Source organism: Pelodiscus sinensis, chromosome 8 (genome assembly GCF_052426305.1).
Source record: "Pelodiscus sinensis isolate ZL-2025 chromosome 8, ASM5242630v1, whole genome shotgun sequence".
Taxonomy (NCBI): domain Eukaryota; kingdom Metazoa; phylum Chordata; order Testudines; family Trionychidae; genus Pelodiscus; species Pelodiscus sinensis.
Window position 1 is genome coordinate 17,488,277 of NC_143059.1, and position 24,866 is coordinate 17,513,142.

Here is a 24,866-nt window from a genome sequence, read left to right on the forward strand (position 1 = left end):
TCAGTAGCAGCTGTATTTGTGCCTCACAGAACACATATTTGTCATTCTACTGTTAGTTCTGGCTACACAGTAAGGGTTCATCTACACAGCACGCTTATTTCAAAATAAGCTATTTTGGATTTTTTTTTCAGAAATAGCTTTTTTCGAAATAGCACATCTACACTACAGGGAAGCCTCAAAATTAGTCTGAGGCAGGCTTCCCTAACGTGGACATGCTACCTCGATTTAGAGTCCCCGGAAGGCATTGGGGAGTAATTACTTTGAATGGCTGAGGGTGGAGCTATTTCAAAATAGCAGCAGTAGAGCATCCACACTACTGATATTCCAAAACAGCTATTTTGGAATAGGCATTATTCCTTGTGGAATGAGGTTTACAGATTTCAAAATAAGCTGTCTGATATTTCAAAATTACTTCAAAGTAACGAAATTGCTGTGTAGATGCTCTCATTGTTGTTTCAAAATAACTGTGCTGTGTAGATACATCCTAACTGTAGTGTATACAGGCAGTCCCCGACTTACAAACGGGTTACGTTCTGAACACCTGGTCATAACTCGATTTGGTCGTAAGTCGGAAATACCCTTAAAAGTGCTGCCTACACTGTTCGAAAAACTTGACGTACATGGTTCTCAATTCAACATACATGGTTCTCAACTCGAAAATATTATAATGGGGTTAATGGCAGGTTGGTCAGAAGTACGGGTGGTCGTAAGTCAGTGTGTTCGTAAGTCGGAGAGTGGCTGTAGTTGAAATGAGGATATGTTTGATAATACAGTGTATGAAATGATCATGAAGACAGACTGAGTGACCTGAATTAAAACTTTTAAAATCCACCCACTGAACTATCAAGCTTACACATTTTAATAAATTAGGTAACAAATGTAATACAGATTTGCTAAACACATTTACAAAACTCACCTGTTAGTTTCTGTTGAATGCTGAAAGGCTCTGAACTTGAGTGCTTTCATAAAAAATTTAGAAAATTTGAACAACATACAGTACATTTTAGTGTTGTGTTTTTTACTTAGAAACCAAATGTAAAAGATTATTGAACCAGCACTCAAGAACTCAGAGCTATACATTTTGCACTCTCTCCTAAAAAGGGATTCCTAAACCTTCTCCAGAATTAACTAAAATTCTGTTCCTTGCTGTTCCTCTGAAATCATGCAGATACAGATATGATAGGTTAGAAATAAACTTGAGAATAAAGAAAAAATATGGGTCAGAGCTACTCTGCAGTGCTCATTCCTGCTTTATAATCTTTTTTTTTCTGGGCTCAGTTCTCTAGATCAGAACCCACCTGTGATGCTGTGTTAGAGGGGTCCTCTAATTCTGACTTCCTGAAGTTTGAACTGTATGAGGAGGCTTGGTCCACACTAGCAACTTTATGTTGGTATAACTACATCCCTCAGGGATCTAGCAAATTCAAACCCCTTAGCATAGACCACTTACGTCATTCTATGTGTGATCCCTTCCCCCTGGCCTGTGTCCAGCCTGGAGCCACTGCACTCTTCCTGACTCATTAGTTACTTGCACAGGGTTGGGAGGGGAGGCTCTGTCCTTCTCCCACTTGGCTCTAGCATATCTGGCTGCTCTCTGGCAACTGAGCCCAAGCGGGGAGTGGGACAGAACTGCTGTAGCTGGCCAGTTCAGGTCACTAATCTGTGCAGCACAGCAGCTGCCTGAGAAAGAGCTTGGCTGGGGAGATGGCAGCAGCGATGGGCTGTCCCCTACTCAGGCCCAGCTGCTGGGGACAAGGGCTGAGCGAGTTGTAAACACGCCATGGGGAGCGGGTGCTCTGACTTGTTCAGCTTTTGTCTCTGGCAGCCAGGCTCGGGCAGGAGTTGGCCCCCTGCCACCTGGGCTCTCAAGTAGCTGCCATGCTGCACAGAGCAGCAACCCAGAGAAGTGGCTGGTCCCTCCCCTTCCATTCCTTGCCAGGCCCAGATACTAGGGCTGGGGGCCAAGGAGAGGCTGGCACAGAAGGAGAAGGCCAGAGCCTTCTTAGGAAATCTGGGAGGCACTTGACCCCCAGTCTCCCTCTATATCATCTGTTCCCCTGAGTGTCGCAGACATACCGAGTTAATGCCTGGTGCTGACAGCACTATCACTGTGTCTAGACTACATCCCTCTGTTGACAGAAGGATGTAGTCTAGACACAGCGTGAGTTGGGCACGGGAGGGCGGAGAAGGTCCTACCTACTGCCTCTCAGAGAAGGTGATTACCTGCATTGACAGGTGAAGCCCTCCCATTGACATGGGTAACATCTTCAATGAAGTGCTATGACAGTACCTTGTAAGTGTAAGCAGCCTTGTAAGTGTAGACAAGCCCTTGCCTTTCACGTGTTTCAGTGGGAGTAAGGGTATGTCTCCACTACCACCCTAGTTCGAACTAGGGTGGTAATGTAGGCAACCGGAGTTGCAAATGAAGCCCGGGATTTGAATTTCCCGGGCTTCATTTGCATAAAGCTGGGCGCCGCCATTTTTAAATGTCCGCTAGAGCGGACTCCGTGCCACACGGCTACACACAGCACGGACTAGGTAGTTCGGACTAGGCTTCCTAGGCTTTCACCAGCCAACCTCGTTTCACAAGGAGTAACAGTAGTTCAGACTAGGAAGCGCACTAGCGGACATTTAAAAATGGCGGCGCCTGGCTTTATGCAAATGAAGCCCGGGAAATTCAAATCCCGGGCTTCATTTGCAACTCTGGTTGCCTACATTACCACCCTAGTTCGAACTAGGGTGGTAGTGGAGACATACCCTAAGAGTGATCTTATTACAGATTTTTAAAAAGATTCAGTGAGAAGGTCTTTTAAAAACAACTTTCAACTTTCCTTTGGAGTGACAATCGGAACTCTGTGAGACTCTAGTGAATTAGGATTTTTTTTTTAAAAAGTCTATGATTTGTAATAATCTAAACGAGTATAAGCAACTTGAGTAAAGACAATTCTTTTTAAAAACATTATGTTATATCTGATAATGTTCCTTTAAATATCTCAGCATCATTTAATTCAATATGGCATGTGATTCAGTAGATATTTCTTCATACTCAGACATTTTAAATTCAGCAGAAGGACTTTCCCTCTCATTGTCATAGGCTTAGAGATTGGGCACCTTATACATAGTAAAGGCTTGATTAAGCAAGGTGGTGAAGGCTTCTTAGGAGACATGCTTTCCCTCTGTATGTACTTTTATGATACAGTCACTGTATAGCTGAGTGCTACATAAACATTACTGACTTTATCCTCACAGCATTCCTGTGCAGCAGGGAGGTATTACTGCTGTATAAGAGAGGAATAATTGAAGTGGAAAGAGATTAAGGACCCAATTTTCAGAAATGCTGAGTACCTGTATCTCCCATAGACTCCAAATGAAGGCTTCTTAGCATCTCTGAAAATTAGGTCCCAAATAATTTGCTTGTGGTCACACAGAAAGTCTGGCAAGGCCAGGAACCGAATCAAGCTGTTCTGAATCCCACTCTAGTATCTAAAATATGCCCCTCCCATCTTTGAAGTTGATAGCGATTCAGGATATTCAACAGTACTTGTGTGACTGGACCCTAAACAAAAAGTATGTGAAAGGGGAAAGAGAGGGCTATTGCTAGCCCTTTATGAGCAACCTCCCAGAGCACAGATTGAGATGCATGAAGATAGAACTGAAAAGTACGCTTCATGAATTACCACCTTCTATATTTCTAGCAATTAAATGTTCTATATTCCCATTGATACATGGGGTATTTACAGACGTTACATACATAAATCTCATGTCAATATATGGAAAAACAGAATATGCTAGATGTTTGCTTAAAATTTGCTCTTTAATAAATGTCCTATGTTTTTTCATTTATAAACTATTTATCCTTTACTGTTTTCTTATTTTATCATAAATATATTTGTCTGAAAGTTAGATTTCCTTGTCAGAAGTAACAATACAAGGAGAATTGCCTGTAAATGTTTAATGGAAGTTAGGAACCACTTTCCCTATGGACAAGTTATTTCATCATTGCCTACCACAAGGTTTCTTACATCTTCCTCTAAAATATCTATTATTGGGCATGGAAAGGGACAGGATAATGGACTAGATTGGACCTATGTTCTGATGTACTGTGGTTGATCCTACATCATAGTGTGGATTGTTCCATGACACCATGAGCACAAAACTGCAAAGAAGTGAGAATGTTTATCCCTTGTATTATTATAATAGTAAATATTCATTAACTTGATGACAAAGATAGCAAAAACATGAAGGAAAAATTGTTAACAGGAGAGGACAAAAGGCTGAAAGTGACATGATTAATATGCTGATTTAGTTTATGACTTTAGTGATCATGAAAGCGGGCAGGGGAGGGAGGAAAGCCAGTGTCTCTCTCTCAGCCACTACAGTTAAGGAAGTGGAGTAACTCACTCTAAGACTGATTGAAGTTTGTCCTGCCAGTAAGTCTGCTTGCAAGTCTACCGTAGGGAAATATTGCTCTCCTAGAAGGCATCCTGGTTAGCGCAGCGAGCCAACACAGAAGAGGAAAAGGTTACTATACATTAGGTGAAGAATATAGCAATCAGTTCTGTATTTGCTCAATAGTCAGTATTGAAATAAATAAAAGCAACTACCTGTCATGTGTTTTTATGATAAAAATGTAGCTGTGTTAGTCTGGGGTAGCTTAAGCAAAATGCAGGACAATGTAGCACTTTAAAGACTAACAAGATGGTTTATTAGATGATGAGCTTTCGTGGGCCAGACCCACTTCCTCAGATCAAATAGTGGAAGAAAATAGTCACAACCTTATATACCAAAGGATAAATTCATTTTTTTTAATTGTATCCTTTGGTATATATGGTTGTGACTATTTTCTTCCACTATTTGATCTGAGGAAGTGGGTCTGGCCCACGAAAGCTCATCATCTAATAAACCATCTTGTTAGTCTTTAAAGTGCTACATTGTCCTGCATTTTGCATGTGTTTTTATGGCATTCATAAATAATGCTGTAGTGTTAGGACACAGCCATGTAACAGGTCTAGAATTATTGCAAGAGATGCAATGGCATTATAAATCATTCCTTTCCAAGATGTATATATTCATATTCTACATGTAAGCATATGTATCCTACCTTACTTTTGAAAGCATCTTCTCAAGTTTATTTAGTAAGCAGTTATGCTTGCAAAATTATGAGTAAGAGGAGAAGTTTAAAATATGTCTAGAATGCATTTCAGAGAAGCCAAGACATTCACTTCAGATAGCTCTCCTCTTTATCCACCCATCTTTTATAGAAGTAGTATTTGGCCCCAATCTGCTTGAGTGGCTACTTCCAGCCTGGATGAGCCACAGAGATCTGCTACCATGGATCCAATTGCAGGATCAGGGCCTTAATTTTACATCTGAGACAGTTGCAGCTACACAAAAGCCTAAATTCAAATCTGGAGACTACTTAATTGAAAGTAATTCCGCACTCACTACTATGACTCCATTGACTCCTGATTTACACCAGTGTAAGAAGGAAAAAAATCAGTTCCAGTAAGTATTAGTGATGGATGATAATTCTTTAGAACTGTTTAAAAAAGGGCATGAATAATGTACATTATATCCTCTCTGCTACTAAGTTTAATGCTTTGCCTGAAATCATCTTCAGTTCCCCCATTTACTAAGATAACAACAGAATGGTATGTATTAGAACAGAGGGTTTCAAATTCTTTCATAACACAGATCACATTTAATACAGAGATTGTCCTGTGAACTCTCTTACTTTTCCTCCCGTCCATTTGTGATGGCATGATATTCCTGTAATAACTACAGCAATTACTTACATGGAAAATATTTAGTACATTTTTAGCTGTCTTTAATGCAATTTACCAGCTGGGAGTAATGAAGAGGAGTCAGTACCACATGATCAGCCAGCTCTCCATGCACTACTAGCCAATACTCCATGGACCACAGAGCACAGTTTGAAAACTTCTGGATTAGACATGCCTGGTGGAACACTTATATGCAAGAACTAATTCTTTCTTACCATACAGAGGGTAACACAAGCATACAGAAAATCAACAGAAAAATGCAGAATTGCAACAGTGAGATCTTAGTTAGCTACCAACATCAATGGAAGGATACACTCTTGCTTCCATATATAAAAAGCTTACTCTTGAGATGCAAATGAAAATGAAACTAAACTACAGCCCATGCAAGAAGGGTCAGTGGTAAACAGGAGACTGCAGATGAAAAAGACAGGAGAACACAGTCCACAGATGGTAATGGTGGACCTAGAGCTGTGACAAGATTTCCTTTTCTCCCCCCTCATCCGCTATTTATTTATAAAGTGGACCTTTAATAACTCCATTCATCTGAAGAAGTGGGTTGTGCCCATGAAAGCTCATGATCCCATCTACATATTTAGTTAGTCTCTAAGAGTATGTCTACGCTACAGCATTATTTTGAAATAGTTAATTTGAAATAAGTTATTTTGAAATAACGCATCTACACACAAAATGCATTTTGAAATAGCATTTTGCTATTTCGAAATAGCGCATCCACACTGAGTGGATGCTGAATCGCATTTAAGGCTGGCCGGAACCAGGTCTGGCAGGGCATCAGGTCAGGAGTTACTTTGTGTGGCTGCTGCCTGAGGCTATCCTGCGGAGATCATGGACGCCTGTGCTTAAAGGGCCACCCCCAGACAGCCAGTTCTCAGGTTTCCCTGCTTGCTAGCCTACCTCGGTGAGGGACAGCAAAGCATTTTGTCACTCAGGACACCACAACACTCTGCAACATGGAGCCAGAGCTGCTCCTGGGCACTCTGGTGCTTCTTGTGGACGCGTTGCTGTGATCCTGGCTGCACTTTCTGCAGGCTGCCTTCCGGGAGGTCCATCAGGGGGCTGTCTGTATCTAGGAGGCCCTGCGGGAGAGCTTCCACCCTGAGGAGCACTAAGAGTCTCTCTGGTCTACCCTAGTGGGGGCTTGTACCTCATTCCTCACTCACGTCCTTCCACTTACCCCTCCCATGTCAAATAAAATACATGTATTTTCATGAACACAAACTGTCTTTATTTAACAAAACTGGGGGGGGGGGGGGGTGTAATAAAATTCTGGTGAGTCTGGGGAAAGGAGGTGGGAGAGGGGAGAAGAGAGGGTGGGAGGGGGAGGGGGAAATCTGGGAGGAGGGAGCTGGAAGGGGGAAGCAAGGGGAAGAAGGGAGAGGGGAAGTTCAGGGCTCAGGGATGGGGGCCTCACCAGACCAACTTGATTGTCATGCAAACCTGCTCCTGGGTTTTCATGTGGCCTTTGGTGGCCAGGCTGGCAGCTATCCTGCCATAGATGGCTGCATTCCTTCGTCTAGTGCGGAGATCATGGATGCTGGGGGCATCCCCCCCCAAACCTGAATAAGGTCCATGATCTCCACCCTGGACCAGGAAGGCGCCCACCTTCTCTGGGCCCTGGCAGGCTCCTGGGGAGCGGTGGAAGGCTGGCTGCCAGTGGCTTGCTGGCTCATGTTTTGGGGCCACTGGGTCAGGGTCAGTGACTGCTGACTCTGGGCTGGCAGGCTTGGAGCTGGCACAGACACTGTGGCCAGAGTCAACCCCTTTAAGGGCTCTGGGGAGGGGAGAGGGAAAGGAGTGTTCTTGGTTGAGGCCAGAGTGGTCTCTAGGACACCCTGGCAAGACTGGAGGCCCCCTATTTCGAAATCAGTGTCTTCACAGCACTTATTTAGAAATAGCTATTTTGAATTTGGCGTTATTCCTTGTGGAATGAGATTTACCAAATTCGAAATAAGCACTCCACTATTTCGAATTAATTTCAAAATAGCAGTTTGGCTGTGTAGACGCTAGGAAAGTTATTTCGAAATAACGGTTGCTATTTTGAAATAACTTTGATGTGTAGACATACCCTAAGGTTCTGCAAGACTATTCATTGGTTTTTAAGGTTATTTCAGTAAGGTTAGTCACTGAAATTCTTGTGTGTGTCAGAGGATGAGAGAGAAGTGGCAGGAAATAAAGCTGATGAAGTTCTTATTATTTCCAGATTCTACTTAGGTAGTATGTATAATGGAATTAGCTTCATAGCTGGCTTTGTTTTTGTAAGACCCTCCGTGAAATAAGGTATGGGTCCACTGAAAGATTTCAGTAGTCTACAAAACATCTTTACAGATGAGAAGGTCTGGCAATTGGGCAGGGTACTAACAACAGGAGATTTTGGCAAATGTGATCAAGGTGCTTAACTTGATTTGGGTGTGACAGAAGGCTCTTACCAAAATAAACAGGCCATAGTTTTTCACAACTGGAGTGGGATATGGGTATATTTATTTTTAAGTGTAGGGCTGGAGATAGAACATTGTGCCTGACCATTAAGGGTGCCATATAGTCAATATACTCATTGAGTTAGTACTAGTTGTTAACACACCACATTTTAGCTTGTCATGTTTAGAAGCAAAACTGTGTTGGAGACATCCAGGTAGTTCCAGACACTGACTAGTCACAGTCAATGAAACTTGCAGAAGAAACTATATCAAAGAAGTTACAAAATCAAATAAATCTCTTGCGGGAACCCACGTGTGAGTATGCCATGTCTCATGTCTGCTGTCTTTGAAGGAACAATTCAAACACAGTTGTAATACAGAAGTATTTGAATTTCCAGAAGTGCTAAAGTGGTTCTTACATACCCATCTCTCCAACTGAACAAATACACTTCCACCTTGTCTCTCACACAATGTCTGAGAAATCACATTTTAAGGAAAAATACCTCTTCTATATAGCAAAAGCTTAAAACTCTACCCACACAGGCAGGGTGCGAGAAGGGGCAAGTAAAGAAAGTAGCCCAAGAGCATCTCTCTTGCCATCCATACATGCAGGAAGCATGACTGGTCAGGCTCTTAAGCCTGGTTTCTCACAAACACACACTTGTCACGCATTAGCATGCGCTGCATGCAGTCAGTATTCCTGCTGCAAGTCTAGTCACTGGAAGAGAGTAAGAAGAGAGAAAGCATTTGAGTAGAGGGCAAGGAAAGGGTATTTATGACACTGGTTAGTTAGGATCAAACGGGCTTAGACCACAGCAGAAAATGAGCATTTCCCTGTGTCATAACCAGACAAACAGATTTACCTGGAAGGCCTTTTGGTTTTGATTTCCTAGTGGCACCTCCTTGGTTGTATCTTCATTAAATGTTTATAAATATTGTGCTTTTGGGGGCAAGACTGCTGGGATGGTATTATTGCCCATGTGCTATATTTTATTCTTATTTGGGTTGGAATCTCTTTACTAAACACCCTTTGGAGCTTGCCTGCTGCACTGTCACCAATATTACTGCACTGAGGAAAACAATCTTATTTGAAAATAAACTCTATGGACAGATAGCTGCTAACCAGAATGTCACTCCCAACAGTTAGACCATCTCACAGAGCCCTGAAAAATGAACTCTAATGTTATATGGTTCCATGGTCTCTCGCCTTAACTCAGCCTGGCTCTCTTAGGACAAAACAAAAGACTATTGAATATGGTATTGTGGTTAAGGAAGATCAGAGACAGCTCTGGCAAAGCACTAGCAAGGTACTATGAACTAAAAAAATCTGTGTAAGTTAATGATAGAGCCCATCCAGGCTACAGCTGGCCTTAATCACAAGCAAAGGCAGTGACTTCATGATGCCCCCCACAAATCTACATCTGTTCTCTGCCCATTACTTTCTCTAGCAGTGGGACTGAATATGAAGGCAACTCCTGCTTAACTTCTCCACTTCACAGCAGAAACCTAACTCCCAATTGCAAGGAAAAAAGCAGAATATCTGATACTAACATACTACTGCTTTAGCTTGACTTTTCTGGCTTTTGCTGGTTTGACAAACAATCTAAACATTAATTGAAGTGCAGATTTTTTGTTTCCTTTTAAAATGAATTTGTAAATGAAAAAATACAGTTTCCTTAATATGCCCCATCATTTGGGTTTGTTAAACAGAACTGAAGAAAACATTAGAATATGTGCTATATGAAACAATTTTGCATTAGTAATAGAAGATGGATTATCTTCAGTAACAGGTCTTTATCATCTCTGATTTCAAGAATTTCATTTCAACCTTTGAAGCATTATATTTTTCTACAAAATTTTACATGAGCACTGTACAAACAATGAAAGAACTAAATGCTGGTAAATTTAGAGATTATTTAGTTTATGTTTTCTGCATATTTTCCAGAGAAAAGGATGATAACTATTTCTAGTGCCCCTCCCCTGACTCATTAGCTGGTTGCATGTGTTGCCTCCTCTGAATCTGGCTCTGAAAGTAAGCAGTTCTTCATTAAAGACTAGTCCCCTCTTTAAGTTACTTTTGTGGTATAGTATATGTCTCTTTACTCTGATTATTCAAAAACCTACAGAGACTGAGAATTATGATTAGCTAGAAAGCACTTAAATTCTGGGTATTATTCCTGTCATCATTAGTGGCACCCACAAGTACTAAAAACCCTCCAATATATTGCAGCATTTTGATGGTAAGAGCGTACAATTTCTATTAAAATTAAAACTCAGGTATTTATTCAAAAGTGATTTACTTGAGTCTTAAATTAGATGCAAAAGATTTTAGCCTAGAAATATTTATAATTTAAAAATGAATACACTAAATTATATACTGATGTTTTAAACTCCATATAAATCTTAAACAGACCTTCACTTAGTTGAACCAGATTCTGCTCTCAATAGCACACTGGGAAAATTCAGAATAACTGTGTTAACTTAGTGGATTTACTCTGGATTTACACCAGTGTGAATCAGATAAGAATGTAGACATTGGCATGCCCATAAATTAAGATTATTAATTAATATTTATAATACGTCTGAGTTTGTAATTTTATGGCAATTATTTAAAAAAGGATTATGGCAATTTAAAAAGCAGCTACTTCCCACACTCTCTAAACACTCTTCCAAAGGAATTTCAATACAGCTAGATTTTTTAATCACTAATCCATGTTGTGGAAGCCCATGTAAAGCTCTCCAAGTTAGGAAACATTACATAAGTTTCTACGGCAAAGATAACAGGTGGAAATTTTAAGTGAATGAAGCCCTGTTATGAACAATAGGATATTACAGTTAGAGGGCTGGGAACTAGCAAAAAGTACAAGAAGAATTTTAATGTAACTCACTGATTTAGGGTTTGATCCAAAACTACAGCTGCTGGCTAAAAGGCTTGCTCCAAAGCTCACAGATGTCAATGGACAAACTCCAATAGACTTTAGATAACACTCCAATAGAGATAACCTTTTGTTCAAGTGATATAGAGACCTGTGCTTTAGTGATGATGGTCCTTACTTCAGTCCCTGTTGATGATTCATGGTATGAATTGTTACATTAACACCAGGTGTCTCCATAAACTTTAATTTAGACTACTTTCTTTGTATATGACTATAAGAACAATGGGAGCTCTCTTGATATCCTATTAGGAGAAAAAAGACAGTTACCTTTTTTGTAAGTGGGCGTTCGAGATGTGTTGCTCATGTCCCTTCCACATTAGGTATGCATGCTTACCATGTGCACTGGGTTGGAAGTTTTGCCCCAGTAACATTTGTAGGGGAGTGGCTCTGGTGACCCCTGGAGTGGCGCCACCATGGTGTGGTATAAGGGGCACTGTGCCCCCTCCCCCACACCTTCAGTTCCTTCTTATCAGAAACTCTGACAGCAGGGAAGGAGGTCATGGAATGGACATGAGCTGCACATGTCAAAAAATAACAGTTTCAAAAAACCTCTTTCTTCTTCTTCAAGTGATTGCTCATGTCCATTCCACATCAGGTGACTCCAAGCAGTACTCATGAAGGAGGGTAGGAGTTCATGTTCTCATAGATTGCAGTACAGCCCTGTTGAACCCAGTGTCATCTTTAGCCTGCTGTGTGAGGATGCAGAGAGCCATGAACATGTGGACTGAGGACCACGTGGCAGCTCTACAGACCTACATACACTAGGAAGGGTGCTGACAACACCTGGGCTCTGGCCTGCATGATCTATGGTGGGGTCATAGCAGGTCCTGATACATCCAGTTGGCAGCTGCTGAGAGGACACAGGCATACCCATCATTCTGTCAGCTGTAGCAATGAAAAGCGAATATGACTTGCAGGATGGTGTAGCGCATTCCAGGTAAAAGACCAAAGTCCTCCTAACATCCAAGCCATGCAGCCACTTCTCTTCCTCCATCTTGTGTGGCTTGGGACAGAACACAAGTAATACTATGATGAGGTTCATGTGGAAGGAGGATACCACTTCTTCAGTAGGAAGACTAGGTGGGGCCATACATGGATCTTGTCCTTGAAGAAAACAGCACATTGGGATTCTGAAGCTGAAGCTTAGATTTCAGAAACCCATCTCGCTGATGTCATGGTGACCAGAAATGCCATCTTCCAGGACAAATGGGAAAAAGAACAGGCTCCAAGCACCTCGAATGGAGGCCCTGTGAGTTAAGAGAGGACTAAGATCCCACTGAGGGACAGGGGCTCACACCTGCAGATAGAGACGTTCAAGACTCCACAGGAACCATACTGTCATGACATGCTGAAACACTGTCTGACTGTTCCATGGAAAGCTGAAATGGCCCCAAGATGCACTTTAGTGTAAAGAGTCAGGCCGTGGCATCAGAGTTGTAGCAGGCAGTCGAAAACCAGTTACACTGGATTGTGCTCCAGAGATATACCCTGCTCCACAGAGCAGTGGGGGAACCTCATTCACTTAGCTAGGTGGATCAGCCTCGTAGAAATTTTCCCACTATCTAGCAAGACCTCCCTGGACCTCCTCCAAACAGGCAGATTCAGCCTTACTCAGCCATGGAGTATTCACACCACATGGTGCAGGGAGGGTACGATGGGATGAAGGAGCCAACCCTGGTTCTATGGCAACAGGTCTGGACCAATGGGTAGGAGCCAGGGGGGTAAATCGCCAGGTCCCATAACATCCCAAACCAGAGCTGGCAAGGCCAGGGCAGGGCAATCAGGATAAGCTGGGTCTTGTCCCATTTGATCTGAACAAGGACCCTGCTGATGAGAGGGACTGGTAGAAACACATATTTGAAGGTCTTTTGACCACAACAGGAGGAAGGAATCTGAGGGTCGACGGAGCCATGTAGTCTAGACATACCCTGAGAGGGAGGCCCTGCTGAGGCCCCAGTGGGACCAGAAATGGTGGCATTTCCTGTTCTGCTTGGTGGCAAAGAAATCTATTTGGGGAGTCCCCTGCCTTTGGAAGATAATGGAGGCCATTTCCTGGTGGAGGGACCACTCATGGTCAGAAATCCCTCCTGACCTCATCCGCTAAGGTATTATTGATCCCTGGAAGGTGAGCTGCCTCCAGGTGGATGTCGTGGCTGAAGCAGAAATCCCAAAGGAGGAGCATCTCCTGACACAGTATGGTGGAGCATGCTCCCTCTTGTACATTTTATATAAAATATTGAAGCCATGTTGTTCATGAGGACTCCATTTTGCTCACACATGAGGTAGGAAAACCCTGCTGGCCAGATGCACCTCTTTGAGCTCCTTGATATTTATGTGCAGTCTTGCTTCCTCCAGAGTCCATAACCCCTGAGTCCAGAGATTTGAGTGGAATGACTTGTGGGCTGGAAACATATAGCCATAGGGTTTTTAAGATAGTGTGAGAGTTCTTAAGCCCTTCCCCAGCTTAGCTCTGAGACACAAGCTTGAGGGAGGGGATGGAGGTAGTGAATGAGTTCCCCTCCAGGGCATTCTCTGGCACTCTCCACCACTGCAAGGTGGTAAGTATCTGAGAAGAGATTGTGACCCCTGGTCCAGGTGGTCCCTGGATTGGGACTATGCTGACACCAGTCACTGCTGGGCTATGTCTACACTCGTGGCTTCTTGCGCAAGTAATATGAAAATGAGGCTAAGCGTGGAATATCGCCAAGCCTCATTTGCATACCTAACGAGCCACCATTTTTTTCAGAAGAGGCTCTTGCGCAAGAAGGAGCATCTACACTGCCCCTTCTTGTGCAAGAAAAACCCTCTTGCGCAACACCGTTACACCTATTACTTTTCAGGAAGAACAGTGTTGCGTAAGAGGGGTTTTCTTGCACAAGAAGGGGCAGTGTAGACGCTCCTTCTTGCGCAAGAGCCTCTTCTGAAAAAAATGGTGGCTCATTAGGTATGCAAATGAGGCTTGGCGATATTCCACGCTTAGCCTCATTTGCATATTACTTGCGCAAGAAGCCCCGAGTGTAGACGTAGCCCTGGAGTGGCCACATACAGAGCTGGGTGTGGTGGAAGACATTATGTGCACACTACCATGCACCCAAAGAAGTGAATGCAAATCCTGGCCATAGTCAGAGGGATACACAGACACCTCTTGTATGAGGCTCACCAGGGCTTGGAATCCATCTAGAGGCACAAACATCTTGGCATGGGTCAATTCGAGTATCACCCCAATGAACTCTATCTTTTGAACTGGTACTAACGCTAATTTTTTGTTGTTTTCCAGGACACCCAGCAATTGGCACATGCCTAGACGAAGCATCAGATCACACCAGACCTGAGTCCTGGATCTGCCTTCAACCAGCCAGTTGTCAAGATTAGGGTAGATTTGGACAACCCAGTGCCTGAGATAGGCTGCTACAATTGCCATACATTTGGTGAACATCCTAGGGACTAGAGCCAACCTGTTAGGGAGGACTAGAAACTGGTAGTGAAATGAAGGAGTCTCCTGTAACCTGGGAAGATCACTACAAAGAACTAGGTGTCCTCCAGGTTGAGGGCAACAGATCAGTCTCCTGAATCCAGAGAGGGGATGATGGAGGCAAGAGAGACCATACGGAACTTGAGCTTCTGCATATACTTGTTGAAGTCTCTCAAGTCTAGAATATACTGTGGACCTCCCTTGGCCTTTAGGGCTAGAACCTGTTCCAGAACTCAGTCGGAACTTCGTCCACTGTGCCCATCAGCAACAGCTCCTGAACCTCCTGTATGAGAAGAATCTTGTGAGAAGGGTCCCTGAAGAGGGACAATATAGTGGGGCCGCATGCATAGCCTGGATGGGGGCAGGGGCGGAGGTTGAAAGGAATCAGAAAATATAACCACTGGAAACAAATAGCCAGGGCCTAGCATTCCAATGTTATGGTGGTCTAAACTAGGAGGAAGTGGGAAAGGCAGCTGTCAAATGGAGATGGGAAGGGGGGCAAGATCTGTAAGTAAGTCTGGTATGTCTCTTTGGGCGCTTCTTCAATAGGACTTTTTGGCCTCTTGCTTGGGGTAGGTTGTGCTCAACTGAGTCAAGGGTGTAAACTGGCTTGAGCACGGTTTGTAGCTTCTGCTCTTCTTAGCTGGGAACTCCTGGCACTGTTGACTCCCTGAGCTTCCAGAGGGTTGGGAGCAGAACTGCTTGTGGGCCAGGCCTGGAACATATAGGCCTAGGATCTTTAACGTAGCGCTAGAGTCCCTAAACTGGTGTAATTCCATGTCTGTCTGCTTCGCAAACAGGGTACACCCATCAAATTGGAGATCCTGCCGTGACTCTTCAGCCTCCACAGACCTTCTGGAGAGGAGAAGCCAGGATACTCTATGCCATCCTGAGCACCACAGTGTCCGTTGGGTATACCTGTAGAGCCATCCTGACTGCCTTCACCTATTCTTCAAGAATCTAAAAGGGTGTTATAGGGAGGAAGGAGAAAAATTGTTTTCCTTGGCCTCTGATGATCGGACAAGGAGCAATGGGCTTAAATTACAGCAAGGGAGGTTTAGGTTGGACATTAGGAAAAATTTCCTGTCAGGCTGGTTAAACACTGGAATAAATTGCCTAGGGAGGTTGTAGAATCTCTATCACTGACGATATTTAAGAGCAGGTTGGATAAACATCTATGAGGGATCATCTAGACAGTGCTTGGTCCTGCCATCTTGTTGCCCTTGCCTCTCCTTGTGGTTTACAGCTGGGTGAGAATAGAGGTATTTGTGCTCATGACTCATTTGTGCCCCTTTCCTGGCCCAAAGCCTTTTCTCTCAGCCCTCTTGGAAATAGAGGTTGGGAAGGAGGGAGTCTGCCACAGAACACTGATAATCTTTAAGACCCCTTCTTGCAGCAGGGTAACTTGTCCCAGGGCCAAGGTGCTGAGCACACCAAAGAGGGGGTGTCTGCTGGTCCCTCCACCTATAGCCCTATGCTTCGAGGCTACCTGCCTCAGGATCTCCTGGTGCGCCTGAGCATCATCTTGTGGCACTGTGAGAAAGGAATGTGTGATGGCCTCATCTGGTGAAGATGAAGAGGAGACCAGTGCCGAGGTCATTCCCTGACCCTGCATTACCTCCAAGAGGTGCGTTGGGGCTTTGGAGTATGGGGAGTTTCTTCTCCAGCTGCTTGCATTGGCCTAGCGGATTGAGATGCCAAGGGTCCCTAGCGGGTTGAGATGCCCACGAGACAGACTTGGGAATCTGGAGTTGCTGTATAAATTCCCAAGGGTTCCATAGAAACCATGGCACCACCCACTGTCCTTGTAGCCATTCTGGCATTTGCAGTACCGAGGACTGGAGCAGCATCAAAAGGGTCTGCGTTTGTCTCGGTGGCCGGGACCTTTGCTCCATGCCAGCTTCCAAAGGAGGAGACACTGGCCGGCGATCAGGGTTCACAACTGCCTCTCCCTTGGGGCTGCCAGTTTCTCTCTGATTATGAAGAAGCTCTCTCACAGGAAGCTGACGTCGGTTCAGGAAAGCAGGATCTGCACCAGCCACTCAGCGATCTAGCTTCCTGTCATTTCTTTGGTGCTGGGATCTGGTACAGGACCAAGAGCTGGAGTGAAACCAGCAGTCTGATGAGTGTCGAGATGCAAGGAATGTCGAGACTGGGACTGATGAGACAATGACCGTTGCTCCCAGGGAGCAGTCCTGGGAACAGTGCAGAGGCCTCTGTGACACTGACCTCTCTTGATGGTTCCCATGCCGGGAGGAGCATATTTCAGCAGGTCTGCCTCACCTCACCAGCAAGCACTGTTCTGAATCTTGCCTTCATCCCCCATCAGGAGACTGAAAGGGAATCTGCGATGCCTGTCTCCCAGGCTCAGAGACGTGGCAGTGTCATGTGGGGGAGTGCTGGTGTGCCAGCCTCCTCGGGAATGGGCAATGCCGCAGGGGAGATGCCTTGAAGAGGCTCAACGTGGGGTTCCTTCAGACGGTGACATTGGTGCCACTGGCATGGGCTTGGCTTCTGGAGACTTCTGGTGCTTATAGGTTCCAGAGACCATCATCATTGCCCAGAGCTGACGCTACAGGCTGGGCTCAGCTGGGGCCACTCTACTTAAGGAGAAGTTTGACTTCCTGGTGTAGGCAATTAGCTGCTTACCACAGATCTAGGCTCCTCCCCCTGTTTCTCCTTGGCCTTTTGGAGCAGAGGCTGGATCTTGGTTGAAGCCATTGCCTTCTGCACCAGGTTTGGGAAGGGCGAGTGGTGCCAACTGGAAAAGGGCACCAAGGGGACATTTCTCACGGGATTCATGAGGCCCAAGGTCGAGGTTAGTGCCTGGTCCCCTACTAGCGACAGAGCCAGTTCCATTAGGAGTGCCTACAAGCGAATGTCACTTTCCTTCTTAATATGGAACCTGAACAATCTGCAAATTCAGCACTTAGCACTAATGTGCCCTTTTCTGAGACACAGTAGAGAACTCTTACAGGGGTTGCTCACAGACATAGGGCACCTACACAAAACACAATGTTTAAAGCATGGGGATCAAGGCATGCCGCGTCCCTAGGCAAACATCCCAGCTGGGACAGCAAACTCTAAGATAACTTAACAACTAAAAAACCAACCTATCTAAGAAGCTGCTAAGTAGAGGAGATCTAGTTATGACGAGTGGAAGCCAGCAGATCCGATGCATCATCAATGGTGGTAAGAGGAAACTGAGGAAATGAGGAACTGGAAGCAAGAAGGAACTGAGGGGAACAGTTCTGGTGACCTCTGGGGTGGTGCTGTTATGGCACGCAACACTCTTTATACCCCGCACTTTTGCAGCACCACTCCAGAGCTCGTCAGAGCCAATCCCCTCCTGATGTTAGGGGAAAAATTGCCAACAGTGGTGCGTGTGGTGAGCATGCACACCTAAAGAGCAATGGACATGAGCAATCACTCAAAGAATTAGGATATTTTACGGACCCATTAGACCTGCCTTGTTTCAGAGGATATATTTTGAAATAAAATTATCGTTGCAAAGTTTGCAAGATACTCACCGAAACGAAGCTACCTCATTCTAACTCCCTGCAGTGGGCCAAGTGTCAACCCAGGAGGTATATACTCAGTCAATATTAGTAATATGCCATAGAATACAGACTTCTAATGGTATGTGAGCAATTATAACTCCCCCTCCAAAATCCAAAAAAATCATGGGTTTTTTGTTTTGTTTCTTGGAATATATTTGTTCAGTTCTATTCTTGTCCTTTTTATAAGCTACATCAAACCTAATCTGGATTATTTTGGGATCTGTACAAATTATCTTTAATTGGGTAAAGCTTATTGACAGTGTTCTCTGTAGTGGAAAGAAAACGTCCTCTCCTTCTGAGAGACTTCCAAGGTTTACTTTGTTTTCCAGAGTAAAGTACTTATGTAAAACAGGCACATCGTTATTTTCATTTTTAAAATCCTTTTATTTCAGATACGGCATGCTGCTATATACAGAAAAAAGTGAGGAATCAAAGCAAGAGCAATACAGAATGAGCAGCACTTTGCCTGAAACTTACAACATGCTTTTAAAAACTCACTACATGAATTTTCATATATTCTTTTTACTTCTAAAAATCATCTCTAAACAAAATGTCACCTCAGCCTCTTTTCTTCATAGTCTCAAAGCTGCTATATTCCACTTCTATCCTTGTGAAATTCTGATTTCAAAGGAAAAACTATAAGCAATGTTGCCAGCAGTTATTCTTAATAATATAGCATATCCAAGAAAAATAAACATATTGTATCTGGAGTCTTATCTGAAACTACTGAAAGAAATTAAAAGGACTATGTATTTAGAACCTTTCTGCTAGGCTCAGTAAGTTTTTCTTTCCAACTTTTAACTCCAATTTAATTTTCTTACAGCAGTACTCCTCTCTGGAAAAGTATATCTTCCCCCAAGAAAAGCTGACAATCATATGTCTTGTTTCTCTTTGTATTTAAATAAAGTACAATGGCTATAACTTTCACCCATCAATACTTTAAGGTTATATTTTTATCAGAAGGCAGAAAAAAATTCACTTTACACTGAAAATCATTTGTAGGCCTTTTTTTTCTTTTCTTTTGTGATAGTGGAGAAATATCAGGCTAGCAACAGAAAACAAAGGCAGACACAAAAAAACCCACTATCTTATGCCTTTACTGTATATATATATGATAGCCCTAAGTGCTAACTTAGTGAGGCAGTTAATTCTTTAGTGTAATTTTATATCTTGCACATTCATTTGTTACATGTGAGTTTTTAACTTTTAACATTAAGGATTTGCGCCGATAGGCCGTGATGCCAGTTGCGCAATTTGGCAAAGCGTGGGCTGTTACGTTCCGTTTCAAACCTTTCCCTGTGGCATGGAGAAAGAGAGAGAAAGAAAGAGAGAGAGAGAGAGAAAGGAGGAAGAAAGACAGGGGTTAGGGAATGTGGCCACCACTCCCTTGCTTTATAACTAGGGCAATGGCAATTTATTTGGATTTATGTTACTTCTCAAAATAAAGCCAACTGAGGCTGGGTGATCCTTTCCATATACATTTTAGAAAGCTTTTCAGATTTGTATTTTTGAGGTATAATGTAACACAAATTTGTATTTCTTGGTTTTGGTTTAGTTTGACAGGGCTGCTTTTGCTAGAAATTCTCCACAATTCTGCTGTTTTCCTTCCAGCAGACACTCAGCTTTTTTTCCAGCTGAGCCAGAAGTGAAAGTCAACATTGTACAAGACAAAATTAATGCAAACATTTCTAACCCTGTAATATCTAGTCAGCCTAGATCTTATGAGAATAAGGACCATTAGTTGCAAATTTTCCTCATAGCTTTTCTACTTTCGTTAGAGATTAGGCAATGAGAACCAGAAATTCCGCATTTGAATTAAAAACAGAACAAGACAGAAGCACAATCCTATGTGGTACTGATCACATCCATCTCCCATCAACTTCACTAGGAGAAGAGCACACTCAGCATCTCTCAAGATTGGACCTTTTCTGAATATTTTCCTCTGGTTTAGGCCCTAGGTTTTCTAAGTTAAATAAATAAAGGGGTTTGGGTGTGTGTAGAAACAGAAGAGAACTTCACAAAGCTTAATCAAAATTAAAATGTTCACATGATTTGTGTATGTCTTTGTTTCAAAGCAGACAAGTTCATTTCTCCTGCGTGGCTGATATCCATACACAAATCCATTGTATTCATGCAGGAGAGCCAGAGAGGGAAACTTACCAGAGAAACAGAAAATAAACAGACCAGGCTAGTTTTACTCTCCAAGCTTTACAAAGCACAAACAAAAAACAGAGTAAATGGTGACAAGTACTTCCATTTTTTAAATCCTTCCATTTCTAACAGCATAAGATGATACAATTAACACATCTAAGGTACTCTCTTGATGTATGATTTCTCAAATGCCACTCTACTCATAAAAAATAAAATTAGTTAGAATTCCCCTAGTATTGATACTGCAACTTTGAGAGGTATATTTTCAAAGCAATGCATAGGGTAGTAGCTGTGCAGCTTCAACTGGATTTAATAGAAATCAGGATGTTGAAGAAAGCCCTCAAGGTTTTGAAGATATATCCCTCCATCTCCATGTATGGAAGGGTATTAATTCCAGAGATGTCTGTTTTACTGGCAATAGACAAATGACTTATCAAATTTTCAACAAAACAGTTACAACAATCCCAATGCAAAGGATAGATTTCAGAACAAACAGTAGTCTTAAATCCAGAGTACCTCAAAGTGCCTTTCACCCACTGTCACAAGTGCCTGTGGGCTTGCCAGAAAAGGTTGAACAAAAGAGGCATAAAACACACTAATTAATATGAACTGAAACAGGCATTTTGCCATCTGAATATTCCTGCATGTTATAGGCTCTGTTCAAAGAACATGACAATAGGCACCAAGTCTAGGGATGAATACTTGGCATTAAAAAGAGTTTCCCCAAATAGGAAAGTTACTTGTGGTTTCCTTCTTTGAAAATGTCAAACAGAAAAGTTGACGCACAGCTGCCTCTAAGGCTATGTCTAGACTGCAGGCTTCTTTTGGAAGAACTTCTTCTGAAAGAGTGTCCACACTTGAAAAGCACATAGAAAAAGCGATCTGCTTTTTCGAAAGATAGCATCCACACTGAATGGAAGCAATCTCACATTTCAGCTGTGATTACAATGGACAGAGTGGCCATCAGGGCACCTGTGCTTTTTCCGTTTTCCTCTTCTTTTGAAAGAACTCCCTCTTCCCCGTCCACACACGCCTTTTTCCGAAAGAGCTCTTGCGGAAAAAGGCTTCTTCATCACAGAATGAGGATTACCAATGTTGTAAAAACCCCTCTGTTCTTTCAATTTTCTTTCAGAAGAATGCGATGCAGTGTGGACGTAATTGAAGTTTTTTCAGAAAAACAGCCATTTTTCCCAAAAAAACCCTCTGTAGAGTAAACATATCCTGAGTCTGATTCATTGTTATTATCATTGTGCCCACTGAACACAACTGAAACCCAGAAAAGAGAGGAAAAGCACAAGAGAGAAGAAAGCACTCTTGGCAGGCATGACTCTGGATCAAAATTCTCTATTACATGAGAATTCTGACAGTTTAACTTGTGTGTACATGAAACTTTTCCATCAAGGATGGCATCTGACAGTCTGATATAGACCTCAAACCAATGGATCACTAAAGAACTGCAAGCACTCCTGCAGGATTTATTCCTCCAAGGGATCTCCTTACCTTTGGCTGTCCCAGAAACCCCAATGAAAGGGTGGCAATGTACAATTCTGCAGGCTCTGTCTAAAATAATAAATACTCCTCGGAGACTTGTGGTAGAGCTTAGCATAATACACACACCTATTCCTTCAGACCTTTTGTAACTAGGACCCTGTGGATGGGTTTCTGCTGTCTTGGACAACGGGGCACAAGAAGAGGGGAGCATGCTGTGGATATGTTACACTCTCCTTCCATGCCTTTCAGAACTAGATCTATAGGCACAGGTTGTTCTCTGCATGTGAAAGTAAAGAGAGACATGAGGGAGAATAGGAAGAATGTTACAGTCCAAGTTACATTCCCTTCGGCACTGCTTATAAAAAAAAATGCAGAAGAGCACCTTTAAAAGTCCTTGTTCTTCAGTGACTCCTGGTCAGTGTCATTAACATTTCCTTATTAAAAATAATAATGCAAAATGATACATTAGAAGTGCACAACACTGACAACATAAAATATACAAAAAATAGCATCATGTACTTTAAATTACATCAAATAATAATGTGCAATTTACAGTACAGATACTTGTATGGTATTAATCAATTATTCCTTTAAAAATCTATCCCTTTCCAAGTGTTATTTTCAAACACTTAGGCCTTTCTAAATGTATTTTCTGTTTATGGACTACCTCTAAAGCTCATGAAGGGCTAAATTCTGCCCCCAAATGCATGAGTGGGAGCCGATCTCTAGCATCAGTTCTAGTGAAGGTCCTTCCTATGGATAGTGTCTGTGTGGATACTGCAGAATTTGCTTTAGGTTCCTCTGAAGTTAACAGGACTTCGGAACACACTTGTTGAACAAATGATATCAGCCTGTAATGAACGATGACATCAATAGGAATTGTCTTTGCACATTTGAGGACAGAATTTAGTGCAATAGTAGCACAAACGTTAGCTGATGTGGTGGCGTCTAGCTATGCAACTTCCATGAACTGTAGTGGAACCTGGATGGGAAAGACATCCAATAGATACTTACATCCTTGGATTTGTATTTTCATATTGTGAGTAGAAAGATGTGTGTTTTGCTCACAGAATATAGTACTGGAAGGGAGCTTAAAAGGTCATTGAGCCCAGTTCCCTGAACTCATGGCAGGACCAAGCACCAACTCTAGACCATCCATGCCAGTTGTCTACCCTGCTCTTAAAAATCTCTAATGATGGAGATTCCACAGACAATCTCCCTCTGCAATTTATTCCAGAGCTTAACCACCCTGACAGGAATTTTTTCCTAATGTCCAACCTCAACATCCCTTGCTACAATTTAATCATCAACTCCTCTTTGTAACCCTATATTAGCTGCAGAATAATCAGAAGTCCAAAATCTTGCATAGCAGATACTTTGTAATAACACAATTTAAACAGTGAGTGGGCAGAATATCAGACCAATCACAAACCAAGAAAGTTGTTTACAATATTTTTGGCAAGCTAGGGATGTGAAATAAATCAGGCGAGGACCCCGATGCTCTATTTTAATCACAAATTGCTGAACTAGATGCAGAAATCTTTGGGTAAATCTACAGCATGTGTTATGCAGATGTCAGAATAGATTATCATAAATGTTCATAATAGTCTTACAATTTATGAGCCTAGGAATGTGTAAAATCCGTATTGGCAGAACATTTGAAAATGGGTATGTATTTTTCCCCAGTAGCAAAAGCAGTCCTGTATTTTCATATGTGCATTATCTAAGAAAAGAATAATGTTTTCTGTTTCACACAAAATCTATTCAGATTATGATTATTCCACGTATATAACTGGAAACAGCGATTTTACATATGTCAACTGAATCAAGAGCCAATCACTGGATCATCCAAATAAATTGCTCATTAAATTTCAACACTACCATAACATCATATAGTTTTATCCAGTTACAGAACTGAATGCAGTCACGTAGTGCTTGATCCTATGAGCCAAGCACAAACTGCACTCCCACTGAAGTCAATGGGAATTCCATGTGCAAAGAGCTTGCAGGATTGAGAACTCATTCCAGGATTTTGTACTGTTATTACACCTAATGGTATGTCACATTGTTACCCTTTCAATCCAGTAGTTCTTGCAGATTTCTAAACCAAAAACACTTTCATTTTCGTGATTGTTGAGTACGTGTGTTAGAAAAGTTAAGAAAAAAAATCTGGGTTTGTATTTTCATTTTAATGCCATTTTAGAGCATTAGGTATTGGTTATCAGTAAGGAGAGGCCATAATGCTTGCTGCTAGTTGCCTACCTTGATTTCCTCAGGGCTTCTTCATCTGGGTCTTGCACTGCAGAAGAGAAAATGATTGAGGTTACCAGGAAAGCGTAAAGGACAATACAATCTAAGGAGAGAAGCATGGCAGCTTTTCACCATGAGGTCACAGAGATACAGAGTGAGTAGGAGCAACTCTAGCTTCAATGGAATTTCTAGGGTTAGAGCAGTGGTTCCCAACCTGTGGTCCATAGACCCCTGCTGGTCAACAGTGGTACTGCAGGGGTCTGTGGAAAGTTTAAAAATAAAGATCTAGCCCACCTTACCTTTCTTTTTCTTTTCTCCCCCAGGAAGGGAGTGCATGAAATTTTAATAGATTGAAAAGGGGTTGCATGCTCGAAAAGATTGGGAACCAGTGGGTTAGAGAGTGGGGCAGTGGTGAGAGTGTGAAGCTGGTGATAATGTGTGAAGTTTGTGCCTAATGGTCAGAAAAAAAATCCATGGGCAGTAAACACAGAACCTCTACCTCCTGTGTCATTTGTGGACTTGGATCAGGGTCTAGTGTCTTGCTCGCATGGCTGTTAGTTAGAAAATCACAAGGACATTGCAAATAAGGTTCCATTTTCTGCTTCCAGAATGCCCATTACATAAAAGTATATTGCAGCAGAAGTTAAGATGATCACTGCATTTCAAAGGAATTAGTAGTTTTGTAACCATAACGTCCTTCCCCGAGAAGTGAGAATGCCTGCTTAATTACACTAATTACATTGGATTGCTGGAGGAAAAACTACATGAGCCCAAGATACTCTAGGACTGCG

The 24,866-nt window shown here is 42.6% G+C and overlaps 1 protein-coding gene across 2 annotated transcripts in view; it reads right to left on the reverse strand.

Moving 5' to 3' along the window:
- Positions 1 to 24,866, reverse strand: part of LDB3 (LIM domain binding 3) — a 239,403-nt gene that overhangs the window by 76,054 nt on the left and 138,483 nt on the right. The window contains exons 9-10 of one of the 2 annotated variants that reach the window (XM_014578704.4): positions 24,088 to 24,124; positions 18,544 to 19,479 (exon numbers count right to left, since the gene is read on the reverse strand). In XM_014578704.4, the coding sequence (XP_014434190.2) occupies positions 19,383 to 19,479; positions 24,088 to 24,124 (134 nt within the window). In that variant the 3' untranslated portion in view covers positions 18,544 to 19,382. Of the gene's footprint in view, positions 1 to 18,543; positions 19,480 to 24,087; positions 24,125 to 24,866 lie in introns of those variants that run through there. The other variant, XM_089780066.1, reaches the window with a different exon arrangement.